The sequence below is a fragment of the Penicillium brevicompactum genome (genome assembly GCF_028827555.1).
Source record: "Penicillium brevicompactum strain IBT 35665 chromosome Unknown utg000007l_segment0_segment0, whole genome shotgun sequence".
In the NCBI taxonomy this organism is placed as follows: domain Eukaryota; kingdom Fungi; phylum Ascomycota; class Eurotiomycetes; order Eurotiales; family Aspergillaceae; genus Penicillium; species Penicillium brevicompactum.
Window position 1 is genome coordinate 845,771 of NW_026623210.1, and position 24,166 is coordinate 869,936.

Sequence of the window (24,166 nt, forward strand, 5' to 3'; positions counted from 1 at the left end):
TTGGTGACGCAACTAAGATTTGTCTGGCTCACCGAACCTGTAGAGTGACAAATAATGCTTGAAGTTGCTGGAGCAAGCATACTCCGTTTAGACCGTCCAGAGTGGGCATCTGTAGACCTTTTAAATAGCTCCCCTCCCTCCTAAGGTCCTCATCATCTTTTCAAGTACCTTGCGAGAATCAATTCCATCATCATGCCTCTTTCCGGACACTGCCTGTGCAAGGCTGTTACTTACACCGTTGACGTTGACGCGCCTTTGATCACTGCCTATGATCACTGCGATGACTGCCAGCGCCAGAGTGGCTCTACCTACTGTGGGTGACTCCCAACTGTACCCGGTGAATGATGAATCACCATTGCTGACTTCTCACTTTCAGCTCTCGTCTCCGTCGTCCCCAAGGAGAAGTTGACCATCAACGGCCCCGTCAAGAGCTGGGCTGGTAAGGGTTCTTCCGGCCACGCTGTCCACCGCATCTTCTGCTCTGAGTGTGGCTCGCCGATCGCTCACGACCCCGATGCCGCCCCCGAGATCATCGCTCTTAAGGCCGGTACCCTGGACACTGAGATCAAGAAGACTCTGAAGCCCGTAAGTTACCGTGGCCATTACACGAATACGGATAACCACTGACATCATATTCAGGATACTGAGATCTGGACTGTCAGCAAACTTCCCTTCTGCCAGGAGCACCTCGCCAAGCCCTTCGAGCACATGCCCAACTAGGCGCTCATTGGGACAGAAATTGGGTTGGAAAAACTTCCAGATTTAATGAGTGGTTACGAATACAAGCTAGTTGAATAGTTATGAACTGAATTGATACTCCAATACTTTCAAACTTTCTTCCGTACTCGACCATAAGCTACTGAGGTCGGAATTTCGGTGACACCAACATGCGGCCCTTGGCAGCTTATTTCACAAAAGCCCGAGACCCTCAAATCTCTTCTATCGGTACTCCGTATTCGGGAATTTATATTGAAATTAACAGATACACTCACAGGCCTTCACCATGTCCTCAGGCACATTGTTTATTCGAGACTCCCGCACCGACGCGAACTATGAGATTCCCATCCGTCGAAACTCAATTCGAGCAGTCGATTTGCAACGTATCAAGGCCAATGCAACCGGTTCCGATCGCGCAGATCAAGTCAGCCATGGACTGCGCGTGCATGATCCGGGCTTGCAAAATACTACCGTGACCCATTCGGAGATCAGCTTTTCGTCGGTATTTACACACTACATTGCGGGTGTTGGCTAACAAGTGCCAGTGACCATGAGCGTGGCCTGCTGTTATATCGTGGCTATACCCTTGAGCAGCTATGGGAATCTGATTTCGAGGAGATGTTCCATCTGCTGCTGTGGGCTACGTATCCAACAGATGTCCAGCGAGAAGATCTGCGCCAACGACTGGCGCAGTACATGCAAGAAGTGCCCGACACTGTGCATCAAAGTATTTTGAATCTTCCGTAAGATATTCTCACTAATCTTTTATCTCTTGGGTCGTTCTCTTTCTCGTTGGTACACGTGTCAGTGTTCTTAACAGTGAGACATTCATCTAGACGCACCACCAGTCCGCTTCCACTGATCCTTGCGGGTCTTTCTGCTTACCTGGCGTTTTTACCCGATGTTATCCCAGCATCCGCCAACGCGACGATCTACCAATCTGATATCCAAAGAGCCGATCGAGTGATCCTTCAAACCGTTGCAGCTTATGCGGTGGTGTTCGGGATTGTCCGCTGCCACCGACTCGGTATCAATTGGAGGCCACCTTCTCTCAATCAAACCTACTATGAAAATTTATTCGCAATGGCTGGTCTGGTAGACCATTTGACTAACTCTCCAGATCCCAGGCGGTTATCCTGCTTCCGCCGTTTTGGAAACCTGAACGCTGAGCATGGAATGGCTTTGAGTGTGTTCACGGCGCTGGTGACAGCATCCTCTCTGGCAGATCCGGTGTCTTGTCTGATAGCTGCCATAACCTCTGCCCACGGGCCATTGCATTTTGGAGCTACTGAATCTGCGCAGCGGACCTTACGCGCCATTGGTGAACCAAAGAATGTCCCAGCCTTCATGCAAGATGTCAGGGCAGGCAAACAAAAGCTGTTTGGCTATGGCCACCGCACTTACAAAGGAATGGACCCGCGGGTAGTTCCCATTCGAAGCATTCTCAGTGACTTGAGAGATGTTCCTCAACCACTATTGAAAGTTGCCGAAGCTATCGAGCAAGCGGCAGAACAAGATGACTACTTCCGTAGCCGGGGCTTGTATCCAAACGCAGATTTCTATGGAAACTTCGTGTTCACTGGGATGTATGCGGGACTATTTGACCGTTCCCATGCCATGCATATAAGGCTGATATTACAGCAGTGGATTTGAGCCAGATATCATCCCGGCAGCTATGCTTGTCCATCGCATTATTGGAATAATGGCGCATTGGAGAGAGTACACGCGTAGGGGCTCACGTTCTGTGCCCTTTTCTTCCTGAAGCTGACAAGATGCAGTCAATCGAGGCAAGCTATTTCGACCAACTCATCTCTACACCGGATGTGCTGAGCCTGCCCGGGGCGTTGTGGCGAAAATCTAGCTTGAAATTTTTATCTTTCCCCTTAGACAGAGCTGTCAAGATTCTTCATTAGGTCGCACTTTTCAAAATGTCGAGTATTGTGTTCTAGCTACGTCGCAGCGACCAACTTTGAGTAGGTGGATGATGTGTTGCTTGCCAATTTCATTGAGAGGACAAGGCTTGAATAGATCCACACTCTGTTTTTGGTCATTTGACTCGACATGTGCAAAACAGCTATCTTTGTGCCGGTTGATAAAGCCACGCCTATTGAGCGGCACCAATTCAAGCCGTCGAATCTACAGATAGCTCCGGCAGAGAGCGCAGGGTCCTGTTCTTTTTTCCCGGATCCTGGAGCCCTGGAACCTTGGAAGCATCATACCAGAGGCCGGAGTGCACTTGTAGCCAACGAATCTTCTCATCGAGGTGGTCAGATGTAGAGATTACCGTGTCACCAGAGCCCGAAGACCTATCACGTTCACCCTAGGACTGTTTGCTCTCCATCGGAAATCATGAACACCGATCCGATCTTTGTATCAATATGGGATTTGCAGAAGCCCGGACCTAGCGAATGGGCCATTTGCAGAGACCGAGAGAAAGATCAAAGTGAATACTACGCCGCAAAGAAAGAAATGGTCAAATACATCCTCTCCATTGAGAAACTCCCATCATGCCTACGTCTTAGCAAAACCGATGAATGGATATTGAACGGACTTGAACCAAATCCACCGTGAGCAGAGTGAGACAAAGGTAGTGTAATGGTAGTAAATGACGGGTGTAACGCTATATCGTACTTTCTTCAAAACCAACCTACGAAATGCTTGAACTAGAACACTCACTCCAGCTGCCATAAGCCATCTTGAAGAAGGTCAAAAATGATTCTGTACACATACCGAGGGCCTGCAATTTTGCGAAACCAGGCGCGGGATGAAAGAATGAATGTGTGCCATAAATGCTTATTGCAATCTATTGGGTCAAAATCTCCGTACTTGCTTTTTCCGTCTGCAGGCTTGTAGATTTCGTGCGTTATGCAAAGATGGGCCGAGTGCGCATCACCCATCTCACCTGCGATTTCCTCTTTGGGAGGTGTACATAAAAACCTTGGAAGCAATTAGTCTCTTTTGGCTCGGTGAATATGCAGCGCCAGCTTCGGCAGTTTTCAAAAGAATTAAGTTGCTTTCTAAGGTTGGGGTTTGAACGGAACAACAATTTGGGTACATTGCTAGGAGAGGGTGCTACGTATACTAGCTACACGCCAAATAAACCTACCAAATCAGACCAAAATAGCTACTCAACATCAAGAATGGCTTGCTCCAGTGAAACCTCCAGAGAAACCCAGCCGGATCCGAAGAAGTCAAGCAAAATCTGCTCGGCTCTGTTTGAGAGCACGTAGTCGAGTTGACACTGGTGATCGTTTGGCGCATCCGGGGTATTACTGTTGGGACGGAGCTTGCGCAGTATTGCAATGACTTCGGGCCACGTAAACTTGGCTGCTGTGCCAAAGATGCGTTCCGACTGAATTTTCGGATCAAGAAGCGCAGCGATGTGAAGACGGGCCGTGTCTTCGACGTTGACATACCAGCCTAGAGGCGTTTACCATTTCTAAGATCTAGAGACACGGAATAGAACGAACTTACCAGGAGGGTAAATCCTCATAAAGAAGTCCTTCCCGCTGAGAAGAGCCTTCATGGGCGCTACGGGATCATGGACGTTAGGATTGATGCGGGAGCCAATCTGAAACATTAGCACTAATGCACGTCTCTAGAAATGGGAATTTCCACACCACGTTGTCGGGAACTACCGTATTGAACCGGAAGCGTGGCTGGTTCTCCTCAACCCATTTGAAAGCCTGACGCTCCGCTTCAGTCTTGGACGCTGCGTAGACTGCATGTCCGGGAGCGATCTCTTGCGGGTTCCCAGCCTGGACACTGGCGACGACTGCGTCGTTGTACGTGGCTACGGCTGTTAGTATACATGCTCGGCACATCTATGTACTGTAAATTGCCAACCGTTGTCGATCACAGTAGGCTCCGACGCATATGTAGGCGTGATGCATGCTGCAGACGATGATGTCAGTACCACCGACTTGACAGCGCTATTCTTGGCTGCCTCGAGCATCGCCAGCGTTCCCTGCACGACTCTCTCGATCAGTGCGGGGTCCGGGTCGAATGAATTGTCTGTCGCGACGAGCACTACGCCCGCAACATCATCGAAGAGGCTGGCGTGCGGCTGAGCCAGGTCTGGAAGGATGACGGACTCGTAGTCGTACTTTTGGAACAGTTGGTCCAGCCACGGTCGGGGCTCACGGACGGTCCCGCGTACTCGGTAGCCCCGCTGGAGGAGCAAATTGATAATGTGTGAGGCGATAAATCCATTAGCGCCGGTGACGAGAATTCGCGACTGTGGTGGGAGTGTCTCGCTGGCCATGGTAGGATCAACAGTTGTAAGATCCAGTAAGATCCAGTTCGAGGGGACGTTGTCTCATATATCCAGTGACACCCCTGTCCGCTGTGCGAGGTCCGGAATAGACAAAAGTCCATGGCCATTGGAGCTAACCCATCGCGGGGTTTCGCGCAGGAGAGAAAAGCGTTAGCAAGATCCGAAGTGGATGTAAGGGAGCTCCTCAGGTGTCCGTTCCCCTTCCCGCTTTAATAATCTCTCTTTCTGTTGGCCCTCACCTCTTCCCTCCATTCGACTTTCTATTCAAATTTTGACTTGTACTTCCTCATTCACTTTCTCTGAATTTGTGCCGAAATGCGTATCACCGTCAGCGTGATCCGCCCCGATGCGGACTCCGACCTCATCAACCTGGAAGTTGGCGGTGACATGACAATCGAGCTTCTGAAAGCCATTGTTCAAAGCGATACCGGCATCGCTCCAGAAGCCCAGCAGATCGTATATAACAATCAGCTGCTCCAGACCCCCCTCACAGACCCTTGAATCAGTGGGAATCTCCGAAGGCGACATGCTTGGGGTGCACGTCACTCTCCGCACTCCCCAACAACCGACCCCTCGTCCGTCCGCCCCCTCCAGCTCAAGACAACCTGCCCCGCGCCCCGGAATGCCCGACCCGGAAACAATCCGGCTACACATTCTGGGTGATCCTCGCGTGCGCGAGGCTGTGCGCAGGCAGAACCCAGAACTCTCCGAGGCAGCCGACAACGCCCAGCGGTTCCGCGAGGTTCTGCTGAGGCAGCAGCAGAGCGAGGCACAGCAAGAAGCTCAGAAGGAAGCTCGCATCGCTATGCTTAATGCCGATCCGTTCAACCCTGATAACCAGAAGGAAATTGAGGAGATCATTCGCCAGAATGCCGTTACTGAAAACCTACACAATGCCATGGAGCACCACCCAGAGTGTACGAGTCATCCTCCGCGGATTCCAAATGAAGATCAAGCTAACTAGTTGAATTTAGCATTCGGGCGTGTTACTATGCTCTACATCCCCGTCGAAGTCAACGGTCACCGCCTGAACGCCTTTGTCGACTCCGGCGCCCAAGTCACAATCATGTCCCCCGAATGCGCCACAGCCTGTAACATCATGCGCCTCGTCGACCGCCGCTACGGCGGTATCGCCAAGGGAGTCGGCACCGCCCCAATCCTCGGCCGTGTCCACTCGGCCCAGATCAAAATCGGCGAGATGTTCCTCCCTTGCTCCTTCACCGTCATGGAGGGTAAGCAAATCGACCTGCTGCTGGGACTCGACATGCTTCGTCGCCACCAAGCCTGTATCGATCTCCAGCGTGGTGCACTCGTCATTCAGGACCAGGCTGTCCCCTTCCTCGGCGAGGGGGATATCCCCAAGGAACTCACTGACGAGTTCGAAGCCGAACCTACAGTGAAGGGCGCCGATGGAGCGGAAGTTGGCGCCCGTACTGGAGCCGTGACTCATAAAGCCGAAAATAACGCTCCTAGCTCTAGCTCTGCTCCGGCCCCGGCTTCTGCTCCGGCTGCTGCGCCCAGGATCAACATCCGACCCGCGTCGAGGTGGCCCCAGGATTCCATTGCCAAGATCACGGAGCTGGGTTTCTCGCGCGAGGAAGCCGTTCGCGCCCTCGACGCGGCTCACGGTGACTTGGACGGTGCCATTGGATTCCTTATTTGATATTTCGGATTGCATCAATGGCGTTTGGGCTTTAGCATAATGATTGTACGATTACAGCAGCATTACATTAGATTCTGTCTACTCTTGCTTGCTCTTACGAAGCGCCTTGCGTAGTCGCCCGATGCCATCGAGAGCCATGTAACCACCTGTGGCTGTCAGTTCACTGTAGATTGTAGACAGTCGAGTGGGGGAGGCAACGTACCCAACGCGACGTACGGACCGTACAGCGAGGTGATCTGCTGCTTTTGAGCCGTTGTGCGATCATCCCAGCTCCACACGTCCACCAGACACGTCAAGGAGGTAAGGAAAGCTTGGAGACCGAAGATGAGAAGGTGGATTGGAAGATAGACATGGTCTGGGCACTGTCAGTTGTGGACTCTTATGGGTCGGGGAGATTCGGGCAATTTCCGTGCAATGACATACTCTTAAGCAGAGCGCGCACGGCTAGTACGGAGGCGGGAACGTGGTACAGCAGCTCCATCCAAATGAACGCGGTGAACCATGATGGCGGATCCGAGAAGAACTTGTCTTGGTAAGTGGAGATGTAGAATTCGCGGAGTTGGTGGGAGAGATTTGTCTGGAGGACGGTCGGGAGCAGCGGGACGGTGTCGACGACTGGTCTTTGTTAGCCGGATCACATTGAAAGAAGTGGCGGTCACTCACGGAAGATGATAGGGACATGGGTGACGAAGAAGAGCAGATAGGCGATATCGCGCTTGCGCATTCCGAGATCGGGCGATGAAGTCATTGCGCTAGAGTATGGGTACACAAGGAATGAGTAGGAAGAGAGGAGCGAGTGGGAGCGAGTGGGAGCGAGTGGGAGCCAGTAGCCGGTAAGAGCCCAAGAGCCTAAGAACCCAAGAACCCAGGAGTACGGGGGAGCAATTGACGTAGGGGAAGATCTCCCAACCGTTAGGCAGTCAGGTGACCCCGGAACAATCTGGAAAAGTGACAGAAGTACGAGCTGTGGGTGAAGCTAACAAAGTACTAGGACTAAGTCAGATAGACTATGAAACTCTCTCTTTGCTTTTTTCTTTGAATATCGAACCGCTCTGTACCATCGCCGTGGAATTGACACATCGCCTGCCGCCCTCCAAGGGGGCCCACAGAGTACCTTGCAAAGCACTCACCGCTGCTTCTCTCAATTTTAAGGTGCGACTAGTGGCCTGACTTTTCTCCTTCGGCTTCGTTTGCTCTCCGATTCTATGACACTCGTCAAGCCTCCCCGGCACTTCGTGTGTCCGGATAGCTTACAGCTCACAGCTGAGCTACTGGGATAGCAAAAGTCCTTGGGTCATCGGCCCGATCCTTTACGATCCACCAAAGGACCTTGGTACACTACTAGTCCTCCCCAACTAGGGCAAATGTTGACATCAATGCACGTAACAAGGGCCTCCCTGGTTTCGATAGACCGCAATGATCTTCTATGCCCAAACACGGCATCGTTGGGCCATTGCACTTATCTTTACATACCGAACTATGCATCTTTTGAATCTCTCCATACTGTGAGACTCGTACTGAAAAGCCTCCAAGATCCCAAGTATGCATATAGATCACAGATAATGCAATTGTAAACCCAACTGCATTATCGGACAAAGAACTGCATAGCGGTGTATACTCGTATAGGGGGGAAATAGGAGGGAATTTTCCTTTTTTTTTCAAAATAATCGAAAAATGCTCGGGGATAATAATATAATATTATTTTTAAAAAAAAGAATATTGAGCCGAGGTGGCGGAATCCCTGAAATTTCGAGGTCTCAAAGAAATAAAGGCGAATTATGGATTTACATCACATCTGACTGTTTAGGAAATACTCAATGCTTGACCGCTGTTCATATACTTGACCCGTCTCTGCTATATAAGATTCCAATCCCTCTCCTTTACCCACTCTCCATCTTATCCATCTTATCCATCTCTCGACTCCACTATGCCTTCCTCGGCCCCCGTTCTCCGGCCTAAGCAGCCCAAGGAAATCCCAATTAGCTACGACATCAACATTCCCTATATCGACGTCGACAAGAAATCCAAGATCTCAACCAAGTACCCCCAATATCTCCCATCATGGGATCCCGTCTGGTTCGAGCCTCTCACCCCATTCACCTACAACGACCCAGCTCTGCGCGTGCGCAACAAGTCCAAGCCAAACCTGCTGGCCGGTGCCAAAGTCACCGACATCCAACCCGCCATCGGTTCAGTTGTTGAAAATGTCCAATTATCCAGTCTCTCCGACACAGCCAAAGATGAACTGGCCCTCCTGATATCAGAGCGCAAGGTTCTCGCCTTCCCAGATCAAGATCTCATCGACGCCGGCCCCGATGCCCAGGAATCATTCATGCGCCACTTCGGCAAGCCAAACTACCAGCCCGTCTCAGGCTCCATGACTGACCACCCGGCATTCCACATCATTCACCGTGATGGCAACCGAGAGGAAATCCAGCGCTTCCTCTCTCAGCGCACTACCACCACCCTCTGGCACCAGGACGTCAGCTATGAGATCCAGCCTCCCGGCTACGTCATGCTTGGTCTCCTGCAGGGCCCGGAAGTCGGCGGTGATACCGTCTTCGCCTCGACGGATATGGCCTACAAGCGCCTTTCACCGGCCGTCACATCTTTCCTAGATACGTTGAAGGTGACGCATTCCTCGCGCAAAATGATCGATCACACCCGTCTCACGGGTGGTTTGGTCAGGAAGGATCCCGTTGATACTGTTCACCCGCTTATTCGGGTGCACCCGGTGACAGGGGAGAAGTGCATGTTTTTGAATGGAGAGTTTATTACAAGGATCGATGGGTTGAAGGATTCAGAGACCAAGTGGGTTTTGGATTTCTTGATGAACCATTTGGTTACGGGTCATGATTTCCAAGCTAGAGTGCGCTGGCAGCCCAGGACAATTGTTTTGTTTGATAACCGTTCGACTATTCGTGAGTTTCGCCCGATTTTTTCTAAACATTGTTTGACTTGGGAATTTCAAACTGACTGTTATGCAGATTCCGCAATTGTGGATTACTTGGATGATGATTTCGGCGCCAAAGCTCGTCATATCTTCCGTTTGATTGCGCTGGGCGAAAAGCCCATCCCTGTGCATGAAGACGAGGAAACCGTGGAATTTGAATAAATAGTTTGGGCTCAGGAGTTTTGGTTGATCTTATACGCTTGATGCTTTAATATTTCGAAATACCATCTACTTAGAATAATGAACAGGCATTGTTTCGGGTTGAATGAATCTACTACAGTTTGAGAGACAAGAGAAGCATATGAACATTTTAAAGCTATACTCTTTCTAGCATTGAAACATTTCGTTTTTCATTACCCACCCTCACGCCTAGAGTTACAAAAACAAATACCTGCGACTCATCGCAATAAAACATGTCAGATGCCCGAATTCCGAGTACCGAATCCCAGGAAATGCAGATCGGCATGTCGCCATATCCAACACAGTGCAAGGTAGATCACTGCAAAATATCATCGATCCGCGACCGCAACTCATGAGCGGTCTCCAACTGCTCCTTCCCAATAACATTGCTCTGCGTCAGGATCAGCAGCATCTCTGAGATCCGCTCGGCAACAATATCCGACCCAAATACCATTCCTCCCAGTCGCACGGTCTCCTGGAACCAGCCAGTCAGGAGGTAGAGCAGATCCTGTGCGATGTATCGGCGATTGGACCCATGGAAGGGCGCTTCGTCGGTGTAGTACATGGTCTCGAGGACCGTGTACAAGGATTCGTGCGCAACGCCGAGATCTAAGAACAGATCCACCACCCAGGTCGGCGGGCCAACGTTCCGCTGGAACTCCAGGGAGTAACGCTCGAGCATAGGGACGAGCTCGCGGATGGGGAATATCGTCTCGGACATGCGCAGGCGACTTCCGAGACTCCGCACCTTGTCGATCACCGCTTCGTAAGGTTGCGGTGAGCCCCGCGTTACGGTGGCTTGGTGTGTGTTGTCGATCAAGTGCTGCCAGGTGGCTTTGACATCAGCTGCGTTGCGGTGGTCGGCCTGGTAGAAGATCTGGAGACAGATGTCATGGTAGCCAGCTGAGTCCGCATATTGGTTGAAGAGCTTTACATAGGTTAGTCGATCATACCCTTTGTCATTTCGACGGTGAGAGAGAGCTTACTGTGCTGATATCCTTGATCGGTCCATCCACATCCTCTAGTACTTCAGACTTCCGCTCGGCGACAATGCGCTCATCATCCTTGAGTCTCTGGAGGAGGTCATCTTGGATATTGGCCACGTCGATCAGGTTCGAGATCTCTTGCAGCAATCGCTGCCTTGATTGGCGTCCCACGTCGGGTGTGAAAATGGAAGCATTAGCGCGGGCTTGGCCGAGATACTCAATGCGGCGGTTCAATGGCAAGATGAAAGCACTCTGGGCAAGGTGGAATTGAACCTGTGCAGTCTCGAAGAATCGCTGAGACTGGGCGTAGTATCGCCAAAGCAGGTCGGCATGGCCGAGATCGTCGTTGGACTTGCGCTGGAGGTAGGTGACCACGAATGGCGACTGTGTCTGCAGCAATCGGTCGTTCCAGCCCTGTTCGAGGTACCAGTCGTAAAGGCTGGTCAAAAACACCTCATCCGCCGAGTCAGAAATCACGCCATAAGCTTCACCCTGGCGTTTAGCAATGAGTGTCGGTTGGCCGTCAATCACGCCAGGGTCAGATGCAGCTAGGGTATCAACTGCGAGAACGACCTTGAAGATCAGATCATAGCACTGCTTGCGGAATAAGAAATATTCCTTTCGGGTGTCCTGGGTGAATGTGAGATTCCGGCGGGTTCCATGGGGCAAGGGTTTGCAAACCTGTTCGGGGCGTCCATCCATGATCCAGGTGTAGGCCAGGTTGGCTTTGTCGGAGCGGGCAGCCACATTGAGCGCCAGCTGGATCGCACCTAGCACCATATTAGCATCAACTATTAACCAAAGGCCAATCATAAATTACCTGCGAAGAACTGGTTGCTAATGAAAATGCCCACGGCTGAGACCAGGTAGTCCATAGGCAGGGAATCGGCCACCTGCTGGAAGAGATGCAAACTTTCATTGAGCAAGTTGCGGCCTAGCTCTGTGTTGGCACCGGCCTCAGTTGCACGCTTCAGCATCTCCTGAGCTTTGAAAATGACGACATCCTCTGTGCTGCAGAAGCTGCCGCATCTTCTGCGAAGCGCATCAGCCACCGTCTCGACGTTTGATCCCTTGGCGATGTTGCGGTTGACAATTCCCTTAACCAACTCCTTGGCGATGTCATGGCCCTTGCTAGAACTGAACAGCTCTTCAAATGTGAGACTTAGGAACTTGTCCTTGGAGTCGTCTGGCAGAGTCGCCACAATCTCGTCAACCCGCTCATCGAATAGAACAAGGATGAATGAGATGCCTTCGATTGTGTGCGACACCAACTGCACCAGTGAATGTAATGCGCGGTGCTCGGCTTGAAGCGCCGTTTCTTCTGTCTTGGTATTCATCCGGTTGAGGGCATCGGGCCCGCTGAGCCCCTCAATAAAGTTCCTGTTTACCTTGAAGAATTCTTGCAGGGAGGAGAGGTCGTGCTGGATGGTTTGCAGCTTGCTTGAGCTCACGGACGCTGAAACTGTTTGGGCGCCGTTCGAGCCCTTGCCCACCTTGGCAATTCGCTCCTTCCAGATGGATCGCAACAGACGGGAAATGTAAAGAGCAATACCCGCGTGTCGTGGAGAGGGTTGCACTGCATCAAGGGCAGATATCGTCCCATCCGCAACAGCGTTCTCGTTCAAGTGGGCCCGGCCTCCTTGCTCGATAAAGAACTGGCGTGCCAAGGTCAGGACGTCAGGGTCGGTAATTCGAGTCATCCTTTGGTCGGGGGACAACTCAACACCCTGGCCACAAGCGACCGCCAGAGCAGTCGCCAGAGCCTCGCTGCGTCCGTAAAGCTTGATAAAGTTTCTTCCCTCGCCTTCCGGGCCTTCGTCACGACTGCCACCGCTACGGAGTAGGGCAGCAAAAATATCCACAAGGCGACGGCGCCGGATGAGATGAACTCCGCCATTAGTCAAGATGGCGATTTCAGCTGCAGGGTGGTCAAATTGAACAGCCAGCTCATTGGTCACCGATGAGGGTGCCGAAACCAGGCCGATATCTTCTGCTTTGCCTCCAAGGTCTAGTATGATGGCCGACTCGGCGTCTTTGTTGCCGTTGGTCGCGTTGTCCTGCACATGGGCTACACGGCCGGAGTCGGGAGTCGAGATGAAAAGGGTGTCCATCTTCTGCTGGGGATCCTTGGTGGTGAAACAGAAGAAGTACCCAGGGGAATATCGATGTGCGAGTCGTGTGGGTGAAAGGGTGGTGATCGGGCCAGCAGATGGGGAAATTGCGCTGATAGATGGCCCAGAGGCGTTTCCACCGGCGGTAATATCAACAGGAGGTGTCTTCACATGCAGCGCCTGCATGCTTGTAGGAGGGTTGGTGCCACTGGGTGCGGGGGCCCAGCTATACGAACCAGTGGCACTCAGGTAGATGCGGTAACCAGTAGCGGTGGTCGCAACCAGGTGATAGCGCGACGCTTCTGTGGCAGGCACTGGACTGATCGAGACGATCTTGACTCTCGGGTTAAGAGTCTCATTGGAGGTGATGATGTGCCCGATGTTGGAGTAAATGTCGATAGCGCGTTTGGTAATTGAAAGTGTCAAGCTGCCTTCAGATCCCAGGTGGAAGACGCGAATCGTGGACGCAGAAGAAAGTGTGTAAAGTAGATTTCGGCTTTCGTCGAGTGCCATCTGGACGACACTTTCAACAGAGCTCTGAGCAAGATTGGTCAAACTCATAGATGGTCTGAAAGCCAAAAGTCGAGAGCTCGTATGGTTCACTCTACCACACCGTCCTTGGAACCACCTTTCCTCCTGCTGATAGGTAATCTCGTGCACATCCGTGTCAGACGATCCTCCGAAGAAAATGCGGCCAGTGGAATCAGAAGCCGCGAAAACATTAATATCCAAGCCGCGAACTGAAACTGACATTCCAGTGTGATACAAAGAGACTTGTTGACCCCCGCTGGGTGTCTTCTCATATCCCATTCCTAGCAGTATGATATCCGCGGTCGTAGAGATCACCAGCAAGTGAGTGATTGCAGGCAAAAAGACTCCCGCGCGTGGTTTCGTCAATTTGACTGCGTTGATACTGTTTGGCTGGTCTTCAAATCCTACCAGCTGGGGGTTCGGGTGTGTGAAATCCCAGATGTACAATGCGTTGTCAATGGCTACCCACGCGTGGTTGAGCTCGGCAAACAAGCCCATGCTTGTCGAAACTTGCGCGCGGTTGTATTGATCAAAAATCTGGTCGGGGATGTCGTACATCTTGACCTTTTTGGAAAGGTGCCCATGGCTGGGCCCCGGGGATGTTGTACTCTGATGAAGCGCCCTCTGTATATGGTCAGTGTGATTCGGACGGCTCGAATGGGTGTGATCTTACGTGACAAATAGCTGTCAAGATCCGGATATTGCGCTTCACTAAGTAGGGCGCTGTTGATAGTCCGCGCCCCGCGCTCCTCGGTGCTCACGGTCTGGTTTTGGGTCTTGGTTGCTGCTGGGGGTAGCTTCGGCATCGGGGTCTGCGGAGGTTGTGTCTGCGGCTGGGTTTGCATTGACATTGGTGTCCTGGTCGGGAGTGGTCTTGGTCCAGTTGGCGCTGGGGTCTGAAAGTAAGCTCCAGGAAGGGGTTTCTGTGGTGTCGCCGGAGGGAGATTTGTTGGAAGAGTCGGATACGACATGGCGGCGGTTGGGAAAAACGGAGAATCCCCCGCTCAAAAATTAAACAGGGAGCTGCAGTGTAAGTCGGACGAAAAAAGAGGACAAAAAAAGGGTGGACAAATCACGATGAATGAAGGTCTTAGGAGGGAGACTGGATTTATTCAAGGTCTTTGCGAAAAGAGAGTCAACACCGGCGCGCACAGACCATTTTGAGATCTTCCGCCTTTTGCTTTCTATTGACGTTTGGATCAGTTCTCTACTGTTGTCTCTCTCTCTATTCATTGTCTTTCAACCATGTTCCAATCAATTCGTGTTGCTCTACCAGCTCGCCTTCCAGCTCGTCTGGTCAGGTGGAATTCCACTGGTCCTGTTCTGCCACCCTTGATGGCCACTCTGCGGACTGATCTAAAGACCGCGATGAGAGCCAAGGACACCACACGGTAAGATGACTATCAATCGCATTAGACTCCAAGCTTATGAATAGGCTCAATGTGCTGCGCGCTTTGATCTCCGAAACCAACAACGCCGCCAAGACCGCCTCTCCGATTCAGACAGATATCCAACTCTTGTCACTCATCCGCAAACGCTTGAACGCTGCTAAAGATGCTGCCAAGGAGTTTGAAACTGCCGAGCGACCCGATCTGAAAGAGAAGGAAGACGCACAGGTCGTGGTTCTGGAAGAATATGCCGGCCAAGTCAAGACTCTTCCCGCGGCTGAGATCGAAGAAATCGTCACCAAGGCAATTAACGACATGATCAGTGCCGGTACAAAGCCCAACCCAGGTACCGTCTTCAAGACTCTCTTCGCTACCGACGGTCCCTTGGATGGCAAGCCCGTCGATAGGAAGAATGAAGTTTCTCCGGTGGTGCAAGCGGTGCTTAAGAAAGTACTCTCCTGAGCTTACACTCAACCATTATATTGTATATTAGTGTCACAATAGCCTCAAGGCAGTCAATGATCTTTATAATTCACAGAAGAAATGAACCCAACTCCAATCTAACGCCAAACTACCTGACTTATGAGTAAAAGAAAGCCGCTCCCCCAAGAGATGTCATCAAAACGCCCAGCCACCACCACCGGTCTGGGTTGATCAGTTGATCCCTGCTAATAAGGTAGAATCCAGTGTCTGACCGAACATCGCGTTTGGCCTTGTTGCCTGTGGGATTGGGGTTCAATGTCTTGCTCGGAAGCATCTTGGGCTGTTCGTGGGCGATGAACATCGGATGAGCCTTGGAGCCATCTGCTCTAGTCAACTGGAGGCGTTTGGTGTTGTGGTACTTATCAATCCCGACAGAGAAGCCCTATGTTGTGTTAGAAGAACGAAAGAATGAGATTTTCTAGTAGACACGGGGATCTGAATTCACCTTGAACCGCTCAGTGGTGTTAAATCGTGTATACTCAGCAATGTCTTTGCGGCAAGGATCGGACAAAAGCTGACGACCATCCACGGCGATAGGCGTCAAAGTCAACGATCCATTAGCGAACACGGCGTAGGAGCCATGCTGCCACTGCATGATGCCTCCGGGACATTTCGGGTCGGCCGCTACTGCTCGTTAGCCCTTGTTCAACCCAGATACTCAGGCAACTCACGGTTGGAGATGGATCGATAGTAAGCTGATTCATAATTTCCATCACTGTCAAATGAATATGAGATTCCCGTCAAATTGGGCTCCAATAGTTTGTCCTTTAATGGATCGTAGAATCCCTGGTACGCGTTAGTCTCGTTTGGACCCATTTGTATACTTCGACATACTGGACCAGTGATGACCTGACGAGATTTGGTAGTCCAGGTTCCAACCAAATCATTGACATTTGCCAAAGCAACAGCCACTAGCAGACTCCAGATCCAAATCATCTTGAAGATTGTCAAAAGGGAAAATGACAGAAAGGGTGTATTTGAAGGGCGCCCTTCCTTCGGGTGGAGACCACAACAGAGCCCAGCAATGCCCTTATCATTATCGTCTGGAATGGGACTTCCCCCTCACAACCACCCAATGGCTTTTCAAGCGGCAAAGCGCGATCTGCGCAAGAGGATGCGCTCAGTGTTATCAACACTGTCTCCTGTTTCTATAAATCAACAATGTCAGAAGTATCGCTACTTTCAATCTTGCTATTACTGATGTCTCCTCAGCTAGTGCTGCGACAAACAAGTTCCTTGCGCTGGCCGAATACCAGAGCGCCAAGAGCATCGCTGTATACTTGTCGATGCCTAGTGGAGAGCTTTCTACAACGAGAATCGTGCGCGATGCCTTGCAAAGTGGTAAGAAGGTTTACATCCCATATATCTACACCAAGGACACAACATCGGTGATGGATATGCTTGCGCTCGGATCCATCACGGAATTTGAGTCATTGCAACCCGACAAATGGGGAATCCCTTCACTTCAAGCTACACAGATTGAAGGTCGTGCGAATGGTTTAGCACAGGGCTTGGATCTGATTGTGATGCCGGGCATGGCCTTTGACCGCGGGTTCCGACGTCTCGGTCATGGCAAAGGATATTATGATCATTTTTTAACGCAATACTCGAAACAGGCCAGCAAAATGCCATTCCTGGGTAAGAAAGTCCCAACAACCCGTTTATTTCCCAACTGAACTCCATGGTAGTTGCCCTATCTCTCCAAGACCAATTGCTCTCTGAGGAGATTCCCGTGGTGGAGCATGACTGGCTGGTCGATGCGATCGTCGTCGGAGATGGTGAATGCTTGGATCGCAGGGTGTGCAAATAGAATGAAAACGAGTTATAATTCAAACAGCTTGGATCAAAGAAACATTGTCTCCCTTGAGGAGAATTTGGCCTGCGCGTGGGGTTAGCTAGGTTCCCGGTACCACAGCTGTTTCATCCGTACCTAGCGGCCTGCGCTTCTCCTCCTCTGTCTTGGTAGCCTGGCGCACTTCCACAGCATCATCGATGACCAGGTTCATAAACTCATCAAATCCCTAGATTCAAAGGAAAAATGATTGTTAGCTTCACGTCCATTGTAAATTCACGGAGCCACGTACCCGGATCTTGCCCTCAATCCGGAAGGCAAGCTGCTCATAGAGCCATACTGATACAGTACTGCGCTTCTGTAGCAGACTGAAAATAAAGTGAATAGGTGCCAACAAAGTCTTTCGGCCAGCCATGATGTGAGTTGGTTGGGTATGCTGCTTCGGGGAGGTTGACAAGGTGAAGAAAGCTCTGGCGGGCGGTCTGTGATTTGATTACGGTAATACGGTTATCTTGTCTGGGCCACCATCCCACCTTCAACTCGCTCGCTCTACAACCCACCCTCCCTTGGATGATACATTGCTGAGCCTGATTCAATTTATTACAAAATGGCCAGCAAGGAAGCCGGGCAGGCATTTGCGCCGGTCCTGGCGGCTGTCGCGACAATGCAGGGGAATGTGTCTAGGGCTGAGAAGACCCAGGCTCATGAATTCCTAGAGAAGTTCCAGAAATCGGTGGGATATTTGGGCTTGTGCCGAAAATTCCGGGCTAACTCTTCTACAGATCGAGGCTTGGACAACCACCCATGCCCTTTTACAGTCACCCGACGCACCAGTGGAAGCCAAGTTGTTCGCCGCAACTACACTGAAGGGAAAGGTAAGGTGATTCTGATATGAGTGATCTGAAGAATTTCTAATTGCGCAGATTATCTTTGATCTCGATCAACTTCCCCCGATTCGGTATTGGCACTCCGAGATTCTGTTTTGAACCTCTTAGTCGCATTCGCGCCGGGCCCGCGCCCTATCCAGACCCAGCTATGTGTTTGTCTGGTCAGTCTGGCGATCCAGATGACCGCGTGGAAGGACGTGCTTGCGACTGTCGGTGCAGCCTTGGGGAACAACGCCGGAGACTGTGTACTTGAGTTCTTGAAGATCTTGCCCGAGGAGGTCACTGAGGGGCGCAAGATTAACCTCAGCGTGCGTTTCGCCGGGTGTATGTCTACAATGATTCAAACTGACGAGCTTGATAGGAAGATGAACTTCTTGAGCGAACTATGGAACTCCTTGAAGGCAATGCTGAACAAGTCCTCCAACTGTTGATTCAGTACTCGCAGTCGTCGCGTAAGTCTTGGCCAGCCCTCCTTCATACTTCTCATGACTTTTAGCCAAGAAACTGATTATGAGCAGCTGCCGCCGCCACTAACCCTCGTCTTATCGACTGTATCACTTCATGGCTCCGTGAAATCCCAGCCGCTAGGGTCGTTGAATCACCCCTCATGGATGTAATCATCAAAGCGTTGGACGACGATAACTCCTTCGATGCCGCCGTTGACTGTATCTGCACCCTCTACCGTGATACCAAGGATGTGGACGAGTCTCCAACCACAATTCAAGCGCTCTACCCGCGTCTCATTGCTCTTCGCCCTAAGATTGCCGAAACCGCCGAGGCCGAAGACCTGGAGGCTTTCAAGGGCATCACCAGAATATTTGCTGAGGCCGGTGAAGCCTGGGTTGTTCTTATTGCACGTTTGCCAGGTGATTTCCGGGGTCTTGTCGAGGCTCTACTTGAATGCTGTGCGCGCGACTGGGAGCGTGATGCAGTGTCCTTGACCTTCATTTTCTGGTATGAGCTCAAGCAATACATCACCCTGGATCGGTACACCGATGCACGCGTCAACCTTCTACCTATCTTCTCCCAGCTAGTGGACATCATGGTCAAGCACCTTGAGTTCCCGACTCCTGAAGAAGGCGAGACGGATCTTTTCGCTGGAGATCGGGAACAGGAGGAAAAATTCCGCCAGTTCCGCCACGCCATGGGTGACGTCCTCAAGGATTGCTGCTCTGTCGTGGGTGTGAACGATTGTCTCGGCAAGGTTTACCAGTTGATTCAGCAGTGGGTTGCCAAATATGCCTCACAGGCGAGCAATGAACATGTTCCCCACTGGCAAGAGCTTGAGGCTCCTCTGTTCGGTCTTCGAGCTATGGGTCGCATGGTCGATCCTGAGGAAAGCACCATTCTTGGCCAGTTGATTCCCCTCATTGTGCAGATCCCGGATCAGGAGAAAGTACGATTCCAGGCGATCATGGCACTGGCCCGCTACACTGAGTGGACAGCTCTCCACCCTGAGACCCTGGAAGCGCAGCTCAACTATGTGATTTCCGGATTCCATCACTCTTCCCCGGAAGTCGTCCAAGCCTCCGCTCTTGCCTTCAAGTTCTTGGGCACCGACTGTCAAAAGCTGCTGGGTGGCCACATCGCCCAACTTCATACCTTCTTTGAATCTGTTCTCGATAAACTGAAGCCTGCTAGTCAGGAAGAGGTTACTGAGGGTGTCGCGGCCGTAGTTTCGGTTCAGCCTCATGAGAAGATTTATGAATCTTACAAGATGTTCTGTGACCCTATTATGGCCCGAATCATGAACTTGGCGAACAGTGCACAGAATGAAGAGGGCCAGCGAGCTGTGGCCGATCACTTGCAGCTGATTACCACATTTGTGCAGGTGGTGACCCCCATCGTTGCACCCGGAGAAGAAAACCCCGCCGTGAAATACTGCGGTGAAATCATTCCCATTATGACCACGATTGTCATGAACTTTACGTCTTCCACGCCAATTCTAGAGAGAGTTTGCCGATGCTGGCGCTACATGATTATTTCTTACCGCACTGGCATGATCCCCCTGCTGCCAGCTCTGGCTGAGAGTATCGCCAACGGCTTCCAGGCGTCGCGTGAGGGCTGTTTCCTGTGGGCTACAGATGCTGTGGTTCGCGAGTTCTCTGACGGCGCCGAATATGTCGACCAAGCCACCAGTGATGCTGTCTTCCAGTTCTACGAACAGCAGGCCATCGCTTTCCTGCGCATCCTCAATGATTTACCTCCTGATAGTCTGCCTGATGTGATCGAAGATTTCTTCCGCCTGTCCTCCGATGCCGTTCGATACTACCCCAAGAAGTGCATCAGCTCGTCCCTCGCCATTCCTATCTTCTCCGCTGCCCTCAGCGCTCTCACTCTTCAACAGGTTGATCCTCTCATCGCCACTCTCCACTACTACCGCGACCTCTTCGGCTTTGCATTCGATAAGCCAATGGTGTCTGAATTTACCAGCCCTGAAGGGCAGCCTTACGTTACCCCGCCTGAGGTTCGCGAGGCTGTGAAGGCTTTGATTGTTTCACAAGGCCAACCCTTAGCGCAGCGCGTCCTCACTGGCATGATGTTTACCTTCCCTGGTGACTGTTTCCCCGATGCATCCGGCATTGTGATGACGATGTTCCAGCTCTTCCCCCAGGAAACTGGCGTGTGGCTGCAGAGCACCCTTCAGATGCTTCCAGCGGGTTCAATGAAGCCAGGCGAGGCCGAGCGATTGCTCAAGAACGTTTCCGACAAAGTACAGTCAGGTGAAACTCGCAAAATCCGTGTGCTGCTTCAAGGTCAGCTTCTTTCTTACTCCTTTCCCTTCGTTTTGCCAGCGCTAACTTTCGACAGACTTCACCAACTCGTACCGTCGCCGCAATGTAGCACCCCGGGACGGGCTCGGTCGACTCGAGGCCACGCGGTTCCGATTCAGCGGCTGAGATACTGTACATGCCTAATTTCTCAGTGCCCAGCGGTACTCAAAAGAAACCCCCACGGGGGCATTTGCACATCAAGGTGATCGTCCTTTGCTATTGACGCGCCATGTGGTACGATGGCACGAATCTCGGTCTCGTGATGAATTATGATCTGCCGGTGCGCCGGCCTGTCCAGAAATTTCTGGCTTCCACATTTACCCCATTAAGGTGCCAGCTCGACCTGGAGGACATTCATAGATAGTCGGAACTCATGTCTGCATAGAGATGCTAAGCAGTCTCCGCATATGGGCATGTGACGAGCAATGAACCTATTGAGAATCTGAACATAGCATGTCAGTGTAGCATTACATGGTTTGAGTATTGAGGGTTAGTGTCTGCGTACGTTTCTAGGTTCCAGCGTGATCTATCTTGGTTTTATCGAGGTGGCCCTGGGGCCCTGGAGGTAGCTAGCTATATGCTGTTATTTTAGATGTATTCCTAGGTATTCAATCCATAGTCTCTCACGGTTTCGAGGTTGAAGGTATACCCAATGGCGAAATATATCTACTATGCCTTGATGACTTCGTCTACATACAATAATCGAATGCTTCGGTGCCCAGGTGATATCCCACATTGAAAATTGACAATTCAATCAACTCCCAAGAAGATAAATATGATCAGGGAAGAACACAATAGGGAAACGCAGAGTAGAAGTAGGATGCTCATTTCCGGCTTTCTCACCAATAAAGTCATCGCCGCCACCCCACTGAATCTCCGCACTTCCCCCGGACGCCTCGGACACAGTTTGCGACCCTCTTTTGTCTTCTTCGGTCTTTGCTGGACATTCGGCACCCCGAGTACTTCGGAACCTTGCTCACCTGGGCATGGCATGAACCGAAATGGAGGACGGTCAACCCTCCAAGAGACGGCGACGCAGTCGCAAAGTCCTCTCCGATCGGAAGTTCGAATGTACCTTCGAAGGCTGTGGAAAGAGTTACTCGCGCGCCGAACACCTCAGTCGCCATGCGCTGAATCACACCCCGAAACAGATTTATCGTTGCGATTTCCCAAACTGCTACCGATCCTTCGTGCGCCAGGACCTTTGCGCCCGTCACCGCGAAAGGCACTCCACCAGCGGCTCCCAGCTTCAGAAACGCGACCAGTTCGAAAATGATTCCAAGACCTCCCCCTCTTCGTCGCCCGCGATCACCCTGCCGGAATACTTCGTGGGCTCCGAGGAGCCTAAATCAGTCTCCACGTACCCTCTCACTACTGGCGTGGAGAGCGAAATGCCAGTCCCGCAGTACTCAGATTTCCCTGCCGTCCTCGACCAGCCTGATAATTTGATTGATCTCGACTCCATGTCTTACCCAATATTCGGCGGGGAGACATATAATCGATCACCGTTTGCCATGGCCGATGATTTTGCGGCCTGGCTGTTCAGTGAGCCACTCGCACCGCTGGGCTATGGAATGGTTCCGCTTGTGCAGAACCAGTTCTATATGAACGAGCCCCCTATAGCAATGACAACTTTTGTGCTGTCATACCACAGCACCCGATGAGCGTGACGAGTATTCTTGACTCGGGAGCACCGCCGGCTATCATTTCAGAGGAAAAGCGCCAAGAGCTCCTCGTATTGATGTCGAGCCGCTTCAACGAGGCTGCATATGCAGCAGGCGCAAAAAGAAAAGATACCCTCCTGGATGGAGATTTGACTGACGACCGACATGTTCTTAGCCTGCGTATGATGCAGACGTATATTGGTTCTTATTGGTACCATTTTCATGCACAACTGCCGATCCTGCACCAGCCTACTTTCGTTGCCGATCGAACCCCAAATCTATTATTGCTGGCTATCATTGCCATCGGCGCTGTCACCTTGGATAAAATCCATGGCCACGCGGCTACAGAAGCAGCGGCGGAATTGGCCAGTTTTATTGCGTGGCATTTGCGCTGGGAGATCTTCATGGATGCGGATTTCCGACCCCCGGCCCGACTCTGGGTCTTCCAGTCCTTACTTTTACTGGAAGTCTACGAGAAGCTCTTCTCTACGCGTGCTCTGCACGAGCGTGCACACATCCACCACGATACCACCTTAACACTCATGCGTCGAGGCAGCTCCCTTATCGGTAGCTCATCATTCGATACACCCGAAAGTAAAGAAGAAGACGAATCATGGTCAACATGGATCAAAGCAGAGGCTACTCGTCGAGTAGCGTTTGCCGCCTTCGTACTGGACTCCACCCATGCGACAATGTTTGGTCACTCTGCAAAAATGGTTGCCCACGAACTACGCCTCCCTCTGCCCTGCGACGAGGCTCTGTGGGCAGCTACCAGCGCCGCAGAAGTCGCCCGAGTTCAGTCCAGCCTGCAGTCCCATGGTGTCCGACCTATCATGTTTTTAGACGGCCTTAAACGCACACTCAACGGCCAACCTGTCCGAACGAATGCGTTTGGTCGAATCATTCTCATGTCCGGTCTCCTCAGCGTCTGTTGGCATCTTAACCAACGTGACCTGCAAATCACCTCTCTAGGCGTTGGCCAAACACTCGGTGGAAGAGACAAGTGGCGTACCTCTCTCCTCCGCGCGTTCGACAACTGGCGTCGAGACTTCGACGAAGCACTTGGTCCGTCAACCTCTGAGTCGCGCAATGTTCTTCACGGCCTCGCCCATATGGGGTCTCATGTTGATATTGTCGATCTTCAGGTCTATGCAGGCGCAGGTCGACTCATGGGTCGCTCTATTACGGCCCGCGATCATCGCGCAGCACGAGAAAAGACCGAACGCTGGGCCACCAAAGCCTCCGCCCGCGACGCAACCTTCTATGCTCTGAAGTTCCTCTCCGTTTGTTTCTTAGATCCTACCACGCAGCCCGGTGAATATGCCGCTCGTGACGATTACCTCCTCAATAGACCCTGGGTGATGTATTTTGCTGCATTGGTTGTCTGGACATATGGATTTGCGTTGGATGGTCCGCTTCGACCTCCACCCATATTGGCGACAGTCGCCGATCGCGAACACGACATGCAAACTTTCCTCCACCGCGTAGGCGAGATTCAGGAGCCGAATGAATTAGAGGCTATGACGGGTCGCAATGGGTGTCTTGGCCTATTGATGATCTTGCGAGACTCGTTTGCCAAACCGCGCTGGGAGCTACTGGGCGAGGCAGCGCGGCTGCTGGACAGCTGTATCACAAAGCTGCAGTCATGACCCTGATTTATGTATATATATATGTGTGTGTATAGGCAATACTGATACCAACTTGGAAGTACACAGTTTCCTGATTGGGGGATTCCAAGATTGTATACAAAGTCACTAACCC

General features: G+C 51.6%; 13 protein-coding genes across 13 annotated transcripts; 8 read left to right on the forward strand and 5 right to left on the reverse strand.

The window, feature by feature from the left end:
* Nucleotides 1–192: 192 nt before the first annotated feature.
* N7506_011083 (GFA family protein) lies at nucleotides 193–720 on the forward strand (the record flags this gene model as incomplete). The annotated part of the gene is made up of 3 exons (XM_056960376.1): nucleotides 193–313; nucleotides 377–585; nucleotides 640–720. The coding sequence occupies 3 exons, from the start codon at nucleotides 193–195 to the stop codon at nucleotides 718–720; spliced, it is 411 nt and encodes a 136-aa protein (XP_056806531.1).
* Nucleotides 721–1,003: 283 nt separating this feature from the next.
* Nucleotides 1,004–2,578, forward strand: N7506_011084 (putative citrate synthase; the record flags this gene model as incomplete). Its single annotated transcript, XM_056960377.1, has 5 exons — nucleotides 1,004–1,215; nucleotides 1,263–1,460; nucleotides 1,554–2,303; nucleotides 2,362–2,444; nucleotides 2,496–2,578. 5 exons carry the CDS (start codon nucleotides 1,004–1,006, stop codon nucleotides 2,576–2,578), a joined length of 1,326 nt encoding a protein of 441 aa, XP_056806532.1.
* Nucleotides 2,579–3,841: 1,263 nt separating this feature from the next.
* On the reverse strand, nucleotides 3,842–4,981 carry N7506_011085 (cinnamoyl-CoA reductase; the record flags this gene model as incomplete). The annotated part of the gene is made up of 4 exons (XM_056960378.1): nucleotides 3,842–4,137; nucleotides 4,192–4,288; nucleotides 4,338–4,510; nucleotides 4,564–4,981. 4 exons carry the CDS (start codon nucleotides 4,979–4,981, stop codon nucleotides 3,842–3,844), a joined length of 984 nt encoding a protein of 327 aa, XP_056806533.1.
* Nucleotides 4,982–5,308: 327 nt separating this feature from the next.
* ddiA (putative DNA damage-inducible v-SNARE binding protein Ddi1) lies at nucleotides 5,309–6,656 on the forward strand (the record flags this gene model as incomplete). Its single annotated transcript, XM_056960379.1, has 3 exons — nucleotides 5,309–5,449; nucleotides 5,487–5,910; nucleotides 5,968–6,656. 3 exons carry the CDS (start codon nucleotides 5,309–5,311, stop codon nucleotides 6,654–6,656), a joined length of 1,254 nt encoding a protein of 417 aa, XP_056806534.1.
* A 78-nt stretch (nucleotides 6,657–6,734) lies between these two features.
* Nucleotides 6,735–7,404, reverse strand: N7506_011087 (EXPERA domain-containing protein; the record flags this gene model as incomplete). Its single annotated transcript, XM_056960380.1, has 4 exons — nucleotides 6,735–6,802; nucleotides 6,859–7,011; nucleotides 7,080–7,271; nucleotides 7,320–7,404. 4 exons carry the CDS (start codon nucleotides 7,402–7,404, stop codon nucleotides 6,735–6,737), a joined length of 498 nt encoding a protein of 165 aa, XP_056806535.1.
* A 1,179-nt stretch (nucleotides 7,405–8,583) lies between these two features.
* On the forward strand, nucleotides 8,584–9,771 carry N7506_011088 (TauD/TfdA dioxygenase family protein; the record flags this gene model as incomplete). The annotated part of the gene is made up of 2 exons (XM_056960381.1): nucleotides 8,584–9,577; nucleotides 9,644–9,771. The coding sequence occupies 2 exons, from the start codon at nucleotides 8,584–8,586 to the stop codon at nucleotides 9,769–9,771; spliced, it is 1,122 nt and encodes a 373-aa protein (XP_056806536.1).
* Nucleotides 9,772–10,105: 334 nt separating this feature from the next.
* Nucleotides 10,106–14,388, reverse strand: N7506_011089 (putative non-repetitive nucleoporin; the record flags this gene model as incomplete). The annotated part of the gene is made up of 4 exons (XM_056960382.1): nucleotides 10,106–10,717; nucleotides 10,776–11,545; nucleotides 11,596–14,041; nucleotides 14,068–14,388. The coding sequence occupies 4 exons, from the start codon at nucleotides 14,386–14,388 to the stop codon at nucleotides 10,106–10,108; spliced, it is 4,149 nt and encodes a 1,382-aa protein (XP_056806537.1).
* A 274-nt stretch (nucleotides 14,389–14,662) lies between these two features.
* Nucleotides 14,663–15,267, forward strand: N7506_011090 (uncharacterized protein; the record flags this gene model as incomplete). The annotated part of the gene is made up of 2 exons (XM_056960383.1): nucleotides 14,663–14,808; nucleotides 14,853–15,267. 2 exons carry the CDS (start codon nucleotides 14,663–14,665, stop codon nucleotides 15,265–15,267), a joined length of 561 nt encoding a protein of 186 aa, XP_056806538.1.
* A 118-nt stretch (nucleotides 15,268–15,385) lies between these two features.
* N7506_011091 (uncharacterized protein) lies at nucleotides 15,386–16,224 on the reverse strand (the record flags this gene model as incomplete). The annotated part of the gene is made up of 4 exons (XM_056960384.1): nucleotides 15,386–15,670; nucleotides 15,734–15,915; nucleotides 15,960–16,074; nucleotides 16,123–16,224. The coding sequence occupies 4 exons, from the start codon at nucleotides 16,222–16,224 to the stop codon at nucleotides 15,386–15,388; spliced, it is 684 nt and encodes a 227-aa protein (XP_056806539.1).
* A 139-nt stretch (nucleotides 16,225–16,363) lies between these two features.
* N7506_011092 (5-formyltetrahydrofolate cyclo-ligase) lies at nucleotides 16,364–17,098 on the forward strand (the record flags this gene model as incomplete). Its single annotated transcript, XM_056960385.1, has 3 exons — nucleotides 16,364–16,451; nucleotides 16,501–16,926; nucleotides 16,977–17,098. The coding sequence occupies 3 exons, from the start codon at nucleotides 16,364–16,366 to the stop codon at nucleotides 17,096–17,098; spliced, it is 636 nt and encodes a 211-aa protein (XP_056806540.1).
* Nucleotides 17,099–17,117: 19 nt separating this feature from the next.
* N7506_011093 (small nuclear ribonucleoprotein E) lies at nucleotides 17,118–17,495 on the reverse strand (the record flags this gene model as incomplete). The annotated part of the gene is made up of 3 exons (XM_056960386.1): nucleotides 17,118–17,167; nucleotides 17,219–17,309; nucleotides 17,373–17,495. 3 exons carry the CDS (start codon nucleotides 17,493–17,495, stop codon nucleotides 17,118–17,120), a joined length of 264 nt encoding a protein of 87 aa, XP_056806541.1.
* A 192-nt stretch (nucleotides 17,496–17,687) lies between these two features.
* Nucleotides 17,688–20,867, forward strand: N7506_011094 (mRNA transport regulator MTR10; the record flags this gene model as incomplete). Its single annotated transcript, XM_056960387.1, has 7 exons — nucleotides 17,688–17,813; nucleotides 17,863–17,955; nucleotides 18,004–18,038; nucleotides 18,134–18,275; nucleotides 18,329–18,419; nucleotides 18,486–20,723; nucleotides 20,779–20,867. The coding sequence occupies 7 exons, from the start codon at nucleotides 17,688–17,690 to the stop codon at nucleotides 20,865–20,867; spliced, it is 2,814 nt and encodes a 937-aa protein (XP_056806542.1).
* Nucleotides 20,868–21,742: 875 nt separating this feature from the next.
* N7506_011095 (putative C2H2 finger domain protein) lies at nucleotides 21,743–24,054 on the forward strand (the record flags this gene model as incomplete). Its single annotated transcript, XM_056960388.1, has 2 exons — nucleotides 21,743–22,286; nucleotides 22,334–24,054. The coding sequence occupies 2 exons, from the start codon at nucleotides 21,743–21,745 to the stop codon at nucleotides 24,052–24,054; spliced, it is 2,265 nt and encodes a 754-aa protein (XP_056806543.1).
* Nucleotides 24,055–24,166: the final 112 nt, after the last annotated feature.